We start from the raw sequence: 11679 nt of genomic DNA, 5'->3' as shown, positions 1-11679 counted from the left end.
GTCGCTGCGCGCGGCTACACCGCGGCCGCCGTGAGGTGCCGCCACGAGTCCAGTGGCTAAGCGCACTGCGGCTCTCCGAGGACAGCTGCGTTTGGCTTACGTTTAGCGCGGCATAGGCAGCAAATCGTAAATTGGAACTGCGCGCCAAGGTGACGTCTCCGCCGTAGCCTTCGCAGTGCAAGGCATTGGAGAAGGAAGGGGGGCACAGCTGAGGCCGTGTTTGATTGCCGATAACTCCGCTTCACTTCAAATGTCTTTCTCCACTTCGATAAAAAAGTGGTTCAGGGCCCCTTTAATATAATTTACAGCCAACACGTCCGACAGTGTCTCTGCAATCACGATTAGTTGCACCCTCTTTAAGTGCGACGCACTCCCTAGTCTGCACAGCCAATGGCAGCATGCTTCAGTAGGTAGTTTGGACAAGCAAATCAATAAGCTTACCTGGGACTGTTGCTCGACATCCGTTGTTTCGTCCGCTTCATTATTATCCTTAGCTGGCACATGTTGCTGCTCTCACGCTTAAATACGGCGTGCATCTGTTTGCAGATGTTCCTCCTCAATACACAATCGTGACATGAGCACGTAAATGTATGGACTCATATTTTGCACCTTGTGCAGCCAAATGTACATGTACTCTTGCAAGTGCCTTCTCCTCGTCTAACAACATACTTATGGCCGTCATAGGTTTAAGAAACAACGGTCCACTGGTTGAACGCAACTTCGTTATGTCTTTGTCCAGAATGGATTCGCTGGTGTCACGCCGAATCTTGGTGGCACGTTCGAATTCGCTCTCAGCATTTCTTATTAACTTTGTAAGGCGGTCAAAAATATTGTTTCTGGTGAGTTTTAGGAGTACTGATATCAATTTATCAACTCTCCTATTTGTCTTCCTATGTAAATAGCAGTACTTTATCACCTTGTGTAATGCCTCAAGCTTCATGTTTGTGTTACTTCCAGTAGTTGCACGAAAACAGGCTGCCTAAACCTCTGTGCGATTTCCATAGCTAGTTTCGAAATGTTTTTTAAATCTGGAAACGGCTGGCTCTGTTGCCCCTTCCCTATGACACCACTGGTAGAAGTCTTCGAGACGGTTCTTTAATGACGCCGCCTCTGGAGCGTCCATCACTGTTCGAAGAATCTGTAAATAAAGTAAAATAAAATAAAATTACTTATTTTGATTGTACAGATAAATTGACTAAACAGCTCACAATTCAGCCCCCTGCCAGCCTATGTCATAGTTCACAGAAAGACTTCCGGAAATGTGCAGAGGGACAGTGCTCGTATTTCTTCATTAGGCTCTATACAACTTCACTGCTGTATCCCCTTCAGAATGCTCTCAAGCCTGTAAAGTATGAAGTCTAAACAGTGCTTTCAATAATCTGGCACAAAGATGTTCAGTAGTGTCTCCTTTCATTTCTTGTCCTTACTGCCATCTTATTGCATACAACTTCAAGGACGACAGCTTTACATGTAATGTATTAGATTATCCTTGCCAATGCTAGCTTTCTATTCAGATACATAGAGCTCTCGTTATGGAGAGCAAGTACGAAGTTGTATGGACATGTTGCTGGGCTAGTTGGTGCTTGCTTAGTGACATGATGTACCACAAAGGAACTACCACAGAGAACATGTCACAGGCAGTTGTTAGTTGTAATGGTTTTGTAATTGTTAGCCCTTTCAGGTGTCGCTTGTTTTCGGGGATGACACATCTCGAGCATCGAGTTTTTTTTCTCTCGGATATTATAGAATGAACACAAGTTTATTTTTATTTATGCAGAAGGGGAAAAACGACATGGATATTGGCAAATGCTTACTTGGTATGGTCTGTGCATTCCTATATGACATCAGTAACATGGGAAAGAAATGCGAAAACATACTGATACGTCAGTGATACTGAAATAGTTAAAGGAACACTAAATAAAAACGCAGAATCGGTTTGAAACTGATAAAGTATTCTTAAAGAATTCTAGTTTTGTTGATACGGTAATAGGTTAACAACGAGAGAAAATGAGTCGAAGGTTCAGTTTTGAATTTCACGTGCGATGTCACGGATGACAGTGTTTTTTTCGCACTGCAGTTGTTGTTCAGTTATAGTTCTTTAAGCTGCCTAGGTATAGTCTCTCGCTTATTTAGAACACAACGCTATGAATAGTTACTTATAACAATTTAACTATGCTTCAGGGGATGGAGTCGGAGTTCATGACATGGTGAGCTGGAGCGGGAATTTCATTTTTAATTTTGTGCATCTTATCTGGCTTACCAGAGAATGTGAGAGTCTTCTCACATTAAGAGTGATTGTTTTGGTATTGTGATTGTAATTTACCGACACAGCTCAATTCGTTTTTCTCTTTCTTAAGTGTCTTTTTTTGTGGGCCCATATGTTAAGCACGTAAGCTTTTGTCAAAAGGAACGAAGCTAGGAGTGAATGCCAGCAGCTGATTCTGAGTAGTGCAGCCAACTGTTCCAAAAGCCAAGCTTGAGAGCTATGAAAAGTGACTAAACTCTTCCAAACATCCTAAGGGCCTGCTATGATGCCTCGGGGGCTATGTATGGTGAGCACAAAGTTGCGGGGCTCAATTCGCAGCCATGGCAGCCACATGTAATCATGTCATGTCTACTTCTCTCAGTATAGGGAGGGATCTTCTTTGAATACATATTAAGATGCTCTCATTAGTATGCCTGACAAAAATGAGTAAAATCAAATGAGGAAATATTGAATGGTACGTATATAAAGTTAGCTGTTGTGTATTTCGGTAGTTTTTTCAAGTCTAATTACTCGAAATAATTACTGGTCTCATAGGGATTTTCTTTACTACCACTACTTTCGCTGCCAAGATAGAAAATTGTAGGCTGTATTCACAAACTCCCATACTCTTTCCAACTAGATAAGCTTGATATAAACGTCTAAGCATCCATATGACTTATTTAGCATCAAGCATAAGTTCACTGCTGTGTCACACCAGAGGATTTTGGTTGGATGATACTTCAGTCTACAAAATGGAGTAGCTGTTAATTGACTGGATGTGCAGCGACCTATCTGGTAAGTGTGATCAGAACGCCCTTGGTATTAGTGCTCTTTGTCTTTTAGTGTGGAGGATTGGTCTTGAACCTTAAGCACAAAGCATAAACAAGGAACTTTTTTACTCTCGCACCTGCATTTAGAGCAAGTGCACTCAATGTCTACCCCATTGTTCGTACGGCCTGTACAGGGATTGCTGGTTTCGTGACGAAACACCTTATGGTGAATGCTGGCAGCAAGCATGTCATATGAACAGATTAAACACTATAATTTCCAGCCGTTCATTCCCTCTTTTCCTGCAGTCCACAGCAAAAAGAAAAAATATGGCTGCCACCTACAAGCATTCAAAATTCGTCTTTAGATACACATTATATTGCAGGTTGCGAAGTGGTGGCAGCAGTTCTACTCCCAGATTGCTTTGTTTCTTGTTCCGTTCATCTTGAAAATGATATTTATCAAAGTGAAACAAACGTTGTAGATGAAGGCCCTGAGGGTTTTGTCTTGGATGTACTTGTTGGCACTCTCATGCCAGTTTTTGTCAACGTGCCATGCACACAACAGCCGATGTTGAGGGGGTCCCATTACATCGGTCCAGGAATAGTAGAATGAGGAAGCATCATCTGTCATGAAAACCTTTGCTGCTATTTGCCCAGTTTTATACCTGATTGGTGCGAGAAATGTTGCCATGGCCTTTCGGTCTGTGCGGTTGTTGATGCAATAAGCTACGACAAATCCGGTGCCAAATTCATCCACGACAAGGGCTGTGATGAGTCAGAAGTCAAAGCCTGCGGGTTTAACGGGAAAGTCATGTCATGAATATTAAGCAAGCTAAAAGCACTGAAAGAAAACGGATGTTAACGTCTTTCAGTGTATTAGATTAGCAAAGAAACAGCACTTTATTGCAGGACAAGAGGACAAGACACGCTAGTGCTGACCAGCGACAATTAAGTACTGAAGAAATTGAAAAATATTCTACCAGAAGTTAAGAAAATTCATTATTTTTACGATGGTGTGGCTTCTCAGTAAATAATAAAAAGAACGTCATGAACCTCTGCTACCATGAAAACGATTTAAATTTTTTTAGCGGAATGGAATTTTTTTGCCACCTCGACACCAAGAGTGCTTGCGACAGCGTTGGTGGAACTGCGAAGTGCTTGGCAGCAAGAGCAAGTATCCAGAGGCCATACAAAGATCAAATACTGACCCCCTATGAGCTGTTTACGTGGGCAAAGAAATCTATTAAGCGTGTCCGAGCCCTCTGGGTGCCCTAAGAAATTATTCAGGAAAATGAAGCTGACCTAACTGGGCGGTTCGCTAGAGCGCTTCCATTCTAGTTGAATACGCGGGTTTCACCACATCCTTTATCCCTCTCAACGGTGCATGTGGGACTTACGTCATACGCAGCGACCCAAAAGTTTAAAGTACCAAAATGTTAATGAACTCGCCAGCGAAGTTTTCAAAAGCAAAATATAAAGAGCTTCCACTTGTAGCACGGTGCAGTGTTTATGTGTCTCCTTGACGTCGGCTGTTTTGGCACATAAAACCCCAGAAAGAAGAGGAGGCGTGCGCTACGTTGAAGAACAAGCATGGAACAACGCTGGGGTTGAACGCAAGGATTCGACTTCCAGCATTATTTTCTCGCTTAAAAGAAACATTGTTTCGATCAAACTTTCAGGAATAAATGTTATTAAATGGCCGTGTGTAACTTACTATATTTCATATTTTTACTTAGACCACCTCACATGGAATTGACAGCTGAACATGCCTCAAGAAGCAAATTTTCTGATGTTTGCAATTTTTTTTTGCTCATACATGTCATGTTTCTTAATATTTGAAACAATTTTGTAGGCTTCTTCACTTTTTGGACAACTTAGAGAAATAGTTAGAATGATTACCGTGAAAACATAAAATTTCATTAAAATTTCGAATTTTCACCTTTTTGTAGCGTCTTCCATGTTTTATATTAACAAAAGTAAAAGAAATTCAGTTCAAGTTCATGTATATAATATAAAAAAAACATTCTCTTTTATATATATAAAAAGTTTCATAGTCATTGATAAAGGATGTTGATATTGTGCAATTTTTTTGTTATGCTAGCTAGGTCTTCTGACCGCTTGCAAATTTCAAATGGCGGTAACCGTGCGCAAAAGTTTTTTCGGCAGAACGAAGCTGGGTTAAATGTGTGTCACAGTAACGCAATAAGCCATGATTTTTAAAATAACCGAAGATGATCGAGCACAAAGGCTGGATCGGGCTGCGCACGGCTGCAGCCAAAGGGACAGAGAGGGATAACATTTGTTTGTGTACGGTGCCATAGAGGTCCAGTTTCCACTTAAGTTTAACGCGACAGCGTTAAGGAGCTCGTGTCGCAGAAAAGCCGGTATCGTCGGCGTTGGCCGTGAGCGATAAATCCCAGCAGGCACTTCATGAATAAAAAAACTTGCGAGATGGGCTCGGTGGGAATCGAACCAGGATCTGCGGAGTGTGAGACGGAGGCGCTACCACTCAGCCACGAGTTTTTTTTCTTTATTGCCAGAAGTTTCACCAAGCTAACAAAAAGGGCATCATTTCTTGAAATAAGGTAAGCGATACATAAATATACACTAACACACATTCAACTTTGTGCGCATGCATATTGTGCGGTCAGTCACACTGTGGCTGGCCATGTCAATTTAAAATTCCTTTAATGTGGCGAGGGGCTCAATCCTCGCTAGCCAATCCGGAGGACATTCTTGTTCTTTAATTACATCAATGAACTTGGAAATAGCTTCCCGGAAGAGCACCCGCGCAGGCCGGCTGTCAGGCTCACAAAAGAAACCGGCCATTCGAGCCCTCCATAAACAGTGGAGGCCCATTAGCATAATTAAGTCCAATGGCATGCCGTCCTCATTTTCTACCGTCAAAAATCTAATACCTAATGGGCTTAAAGGCAATTCTTTCTGTAGTGTTCTTTGAAGAACGTCCCAAAAGAAAACCCCTCCCAACAATGCAAAAAAACATGGTCAATTGTTTCTAATTGTTTACATATAAGGCAGTTTGCTCCCCACGGTAGATAAAAACCCTTCTCTTGTAGAAAGGCCCGTACCGGCAAAGTTCCGGTATGGAGCTTAAAGAAAAAGGATTTAGTGCTTGGCTGCACCTGCATTTTCTTAACACGCTTTAACACGTCGTTTCCCTGTCCTCCACTATTTATGGTTCTGTACATCGGAACCGGCATAATCATGTCAACTACATCCCTGTACAATTTCTTCCGCGACACCGAAAAGAGATAATCATTAGAAAAACGTACGGACAGAAAACGGACACTGTCAACGACTTCCCTTAGGTACCCTCGAAGAGCACCAGGCATACTTAAATTGCAGACCACGTACATCGGCAGATGCTTGCTCAGTCGTAACTGGCACTTTGTGCGCAGAAAGGGGTCATGCACGTCTAGAAAAAAAGAAAACCGGTTTACTAGCTGCTTCACAAAAAGATGTGACAGGCCTAAGCCCCCGTCCTTGACTCTCCTAAACAAGTTCGTGCGGCTGCACCTCTCCCATTCTGATGCCCAAATGAACACAGCAAAAACTCTATGGAACCTTTGCACATTTAAACGAGAGCAACAGAAAACTTGCATAACGTACCATATTTTGCTTATTAAAAACAAGTTACATACAGTAGCTCTCGCAAACATCGAGAGATGAGCACCTTTCCAATTTGTTGTTTCTTCCTTGAGTCGTTTGGCCTCTTCTAGCCAATAGTCCTCATTCCGCCCGTAATGTTCGAGCGGAACGCCCAAGTATTGAGCTGGCGCTTTAATGCATCTAATGTTGGCGAACATTTCCGGTGTTGACTGCCATTCACCATGCCAAAAACCGAGACACTTATTCCAATTTGCAAAGCTCCCTGTTGTGTTTCCGAAATGTTTAACAATGGTTGTTACCTCTGTAATGCTTTCTTTAGTTATACAACACACCGCTACATCGTCTGCATATGCCAGGAGTTTCACTTCGGCTTCCATGAGTTTGAAGCTCTTTATGCTACTGTTTTGAATAATTGCCAAACAAAAGCTTTCTAGACAGATGGCAAACAAAAGCGGGCTGAGAAGACACCCCTGGCGCACGGAACGCTCTATCTTAATGGGGGCCCCCAGTGTCTTGTTAATAATCAGCCGTGTTGATCAGTTCCGGTACGCCAGAGCTACCCCATCAGCGATGATTGACCCTACATTCACGCACTCAAGAACTAATAACAAAATTTCATGTGGGACAAAATCAAAGGCTTTTTCTAAATCTATCTGCAGGATGGCAACGGCATATTGAAAATCGTCACAGCATTCCAAGACGCCTCTCATCGTGTGTACATTTGTCGCAATAGTGCGTCCCTTTATACCACAAGTCTGGTGTGGTCCTACAAGATCCTTAATTATTGACTGTAATCGGCTTGCAAGAACTTTCATTAAAATTTTGTAATCCGTGTTGGTCAATGAAATGGGTCTGTATGCTGTGACTAGCCTCAGCATTTTTTTGTGGTTCGTCTTAGGAATAAGGACGGTATGGGCTTCAGAGAAAGACGGTGGTAATCTGTTGGTAGCGAAAACTTCGTCAAACAACGCTTTCAAGAAAGGCACCAACTCGTTCTTGAACGCTTTATAAAAGGCCGCGCCAAGACCATCCGGGCCTGGCGACTTATTAGGGCTCAGGTTATCTATAGCACTTTCTACTTCAGCATGCGTAATGCGTGCTTCTAGAAGTGACTTCGTTTCCGCTGATAGTTGAGGCATACGGGAAAGATAGTTTGCTCTGTATGCCTCGATATCGACTGGCTGGTATGCAAAGAGCCGCTCGTAATGCCGGTGAAAAGCACCTGCGATGCTCTCCCGGTCATTCAGTTCTTGGCCATTCTCTTCAATCACTTCTATTTCGTTTCGCCGCGCATGCGTCTTCTCGATACCTAGCGCCCGTTTCGTGGGCGTTTCACCCACGGCCCATCATTGTGCCCTGGCTCGAACGAGTGCCCCGCGATAGCGGTTCTCTTCGAATCGTTCCAGCTGTTGTTTTATCCTAAGTAGGTCTTCTTTAAAACGACCTGGCGCTTTGCTTTCCAGTGCACTTAGTTTCCGCAATGTTTCCTTCAACCCGATCTCTCATTTTTTCACGGTATTTCAAGACGCTGCTTCTTTCGATTGCCTTTATTTTAAAACTTAGTTTTAGTAATTCCCAATCAACACCTATCTGCTTATTACCGTCCAGTTTAACCTCGTTTATTTCTTCTGACACAAAACGGATAAAGTGCTCGTCGCGTAGTAGCGTTGCGTTAAATTTCCACAGATCGCAGTTAAAACTATTACATCTTTTTTTTTTCACCCACATCGCATTTCACTAAGCAATGGTCCGAGAAAGAGATGGGTAGTACAGTGTAAGTGTTACATGCAGGTATGATTTGAAGGGACACGTAAATCCTGTCTAGCCGAGCATGGCTAGAGCCCTGAAAATGCGTGTACTGCACCTCGCGTTCCCCTTCTAGACATTCGGCAACGTCGGCAATACCATGCTCGTCTATCAGTTCTTTTAACAATACGGTGCTCTTGTCGTTCGGTCTCTTTTTTGTCGCTCTATCCCTCCCACTCAATACGCAATTAAAATCCCCTAGCAAAACCAGTTGTTTCGTGACATTGAGATGCTTCTTAATCTCCGAAAAGAAAATGGTTCGGTCTTTATCCGCGTTTGGTGCATAAATACAAATGACCCGCCAGTCACGCTCGCCCAACGAAAAATCGCACCACACAATCCTACCCGACACACATGAGAAATAATTCTGTATCACAAGGCTTTGCAATTTTTTAACAAAAATGATGCAGCCAGCAGATGTTCCCACGGCATGGCTAACAAACACAATATACTTAGACGTGAAACGAAGCACCATGCCTCCGGTTTCCTCCTCCCCTTCAACTTTTGTTTCTTGTACTGCCAACACGTCAATGTCCTGGTCCACCAAGAGTCGATAGACCTGACTCTGCTTTTTCTTGGCAGCTAGTCCTCGCACATTAAGTGTGGCGAAACTAAAAGACACGTTGGAAGCCATCATTCACTAATATTTTTAAAGGGAAACCCGAAGCATGGTGCTTACCTTTAACGTCTGGCACAACGCTAGACGTCACCATGCTTGTCCGGTTGCCCGGTGTCGTTTTGTTGCGGCGCCGGATTGTCCCCGACACGCCTCCCTGCCCCGACGTTCGGCACTGGCTTGTAGCCGGAGCGTCTCCCCAGAGGCGCCTTTGCAGGTGGTTCATCCGTCTTGTTTGCCTCATGGCTACCTTTGAGGTCTTTTTCCAGCGGTCGCTTGACGGACGCGCCAGCAACCGATGTATTGGTGGTCCCGTCAGCTGCCTCGTCCTTGCAGTCGGTCAGCGCGCCGCCCACGTCTTGCGGAAAATACTCCCCTTTGTCAACGTCTTTCTGTGCCATTGCCGGTGTCCTCGGAGATTTATTCGCAAGTTTAGGGGGCCGATGTGTCTTCTCTGCAGCAGGTGCCACTGTAGTGGTGGTCTCCTGCAGTTTGGCCACGTCTCCTGTAGCTCTGGCAGCTTCCTCAGCTTCAGCCACGTCCATGGCTTCCTCTGCTGTCTTGTCACCTTCAGGCTGACCTACCGCTGCGGCATAAGAACGCTCACATTTGGCGTCAACATGCCCGAAACGTCGGCACAGAGAACATCGGGGTACTTTACAGTCGCGGCGTACGTGACCGTTTCCTTTGCAGCGCAAACACTGAATCGGCCGTCCAGGGGCGACGACGAGGTCCGGCTCACCGGCGACCCGGATCTGATGGGGCAGGTCATCCACGGTGACACCACTCTTGAAGTTCAACAGCACGGTCCTCGTCGTCGAGCCTTTGTCACTGATGCCCTCAACGCGCCAGCGCTCCCGGCTGACCTCCAGCACCTTGCCGAAGGCCACAAATGCCGTCTTCACATCCTCGTCGTCGACACCGTGGAGTAGCCAGTGCAGCCGCAACTTCACCGTCCGGTCCTGCGGATCGATGATGAGGCAGCGCCGCCCCTTCACCTGAAGCTCCTTGACGGCCAGCAGACGCTTTGTTGCATCAGCGCCACACATGGTGACCGCCCAGACATGGTTTATCTGGTACGCTCCCAGCGCAACGACTTCAGGCAGCAAGCCGGTAGGGCGCAGGGCGTCACGAAAATCTTCAACCTTAAAAGGCCTCGCCTGGATGTCGCCGTGTAAAAACACGGTGTTCAACGCTACACGACCCGTAGGCAGCTGCGAGAAAACAATCTGATAGTCACTATCGTCGTTCTCGTTGAGCCTGTTACCGCGGGACATGCCCGCCTGAGCCGCTCCATAGGAGCTCATGATTGCACGTCCGTTCGCTGTGGTGGCCGGAAGTGGAATGCCACTCAGCCACGAGTTCGATGCTCCAAAGCGGTACAAACGCGCCTCTAGTGAATGTGGTGTTGCCTTAGAAACGAGCTCTTTCTAGGCTCAGGCGTGCGTCGCTTGCTCAGGCGCACATTTCGTTGCCGCGCCGAACGCTGCGTTGCTCGACGCTCACCGCGTCCGATGCGTGGCGCGTAGCCGCTGCGCCGTAGCCCATTGTCTTACACCCCTTGGCGGGTGGATGGGAACGCTGTCGCGTTCCACTCTTGAAGGCGAAGCTTAAGCGTCCTCCAATTTTTATTGTGCTGACTGTTGCCTTGACTGTTGCGAAAGAAACGGTGTTTCTTTCGTTTACCGCTGCCTAGTGAAAATCACACTGAAGGGTCCCTAAACCGCCTCTGACATTCCTAAAAACGACGATTTTAAATAAACACACGCATCGCGTACAGTGTAGCGTGACGATCGTCTTCGGTAATAACGAAAACGTTACGCGTTCTGAGAATGTCACAATTAAAAAAAGAAAAAAATTACAATACCGTGGTGTTCTGTTTTGTTTTATCTACTAGAGCACTGCCCTCACGACCTCATTCTGGGCCTTGACTTTCTGTCTACACATTCCGCTTTGATAGACTGTTCTGCTGGTGCTATTGACCTGCTACCTGCTGCTATTGACCCTCCCGATAGTGCTCCGATACGGCTATGTTCCACAGAGCATATTTGCCTCCCTGACCGTGCCGTTACCTACATAGGTGTCTCCCGCGTTCCACCCGTGCCAGACGGCGGCTGCATCGCATCTCCTAATCCGGATGTCCTGCTCTCGCATAACGTCGCTTTCCCTCACACCGCCGTTACCATTTCGGACAGCACGTCCTGCCTTCGGCTTGGGAACTTTGAACTCTGTACACAAGTACTCCCGCGCGGAATATCCCTGGCGCAAATAACGCCAGCCAGAGAATACCACATATTAACGCGATAGCGTTAAGGAGCTCGTGTCGCAGAAAAGCCGGTGTCGTCGGCGTCGGGTGTCGGCGTCTGCGGCGTTGACCGTGAGCGATAAATCACGGCAGGCACTTCATAAATAAAAAGCAACTTCCACGATGGGCTGGGTGGGAATCGAACCACGGTCTCCGGAGTGTGAGACGGAGACGCTACCACTCAGCCACGAGTTTGATGCTTCCAAGCGGTACAAACGCGCCTCTAGTGAATGCGGTGTTGCCTTCAAAACGAGCCGTGGAAAGTTATACTGCAGTGTATATCGGTAATTATGAACATGTAACTTAC

The 11679-nt window shown here is 45.7% G+C and overlaps 1 protein-coding gene and 1 long non-coding RNA gene across 3 annotated transcripts in view; one reads left to right on the top strand and one right to left on the bottom strand.

The window, feature by feature from the left end:
- Positions 1–4681, top strand: part of LOC135916761 (uncharacterized) — a 200980-nt gene extending 196299 nt beyond the window's left edge. Inside the window, exon 4 of the long non-coding RNA XR_011507469.1 lies at positions 4569–4681. This is a non-coding gene — a long non-coding RNA (uncharacterized lncRNA). The remainder of the gene's footprint in view (positions 1–4568) is intronic.
- Positions 3359–11679, bottom strand: part of LOC135916765 (uncharacterized protein DDB_G0284671-like) — a 44452-nt gene continuing 36131 nt past the window's right edge. Inside the window, exons 4-5 of one of the 2 annotated variants that reach the window (XR_010569054.1) lie at positions 6309–6451; positions 3359–3804 (exon numbers count right to left, since the gene is read on the bottom strand). Coding sequence is in view for 1 of the 2 variants with exons in the window: in XM_070522435.1 (XP_070378536.1) it covers positions 3742–3804 (63 nt within the window). In the remaining variant the exon portion in view is untranslated. The remainder of the gene's footprint in view (positions 3805–6308; positions 6452–11679) is intronic. The other variant, XM_070522435.1, reaches the window with a different exon arrangement.

Source organism: Dermacentor albipictus, chromosome 7, assembly GCF_038994185.2.
Source record: "Dermacentor albipictus isolate Rhodes 1998 colony chromosome 7, USDA_Dalb.pri_finalv2, whole genome shotgun sequence".
NCBI lineage: Eukaryota > Metazoa > Arthropoda > Arachnida > Ixodida > Ixodidae > Dermacentor > Dermacentor albipictus.
The sequence above is the reverse complement of the archived record's forward strand: the minus strand, read 5'-3'. Positions and strand labels throughout refer to the sequence as shown.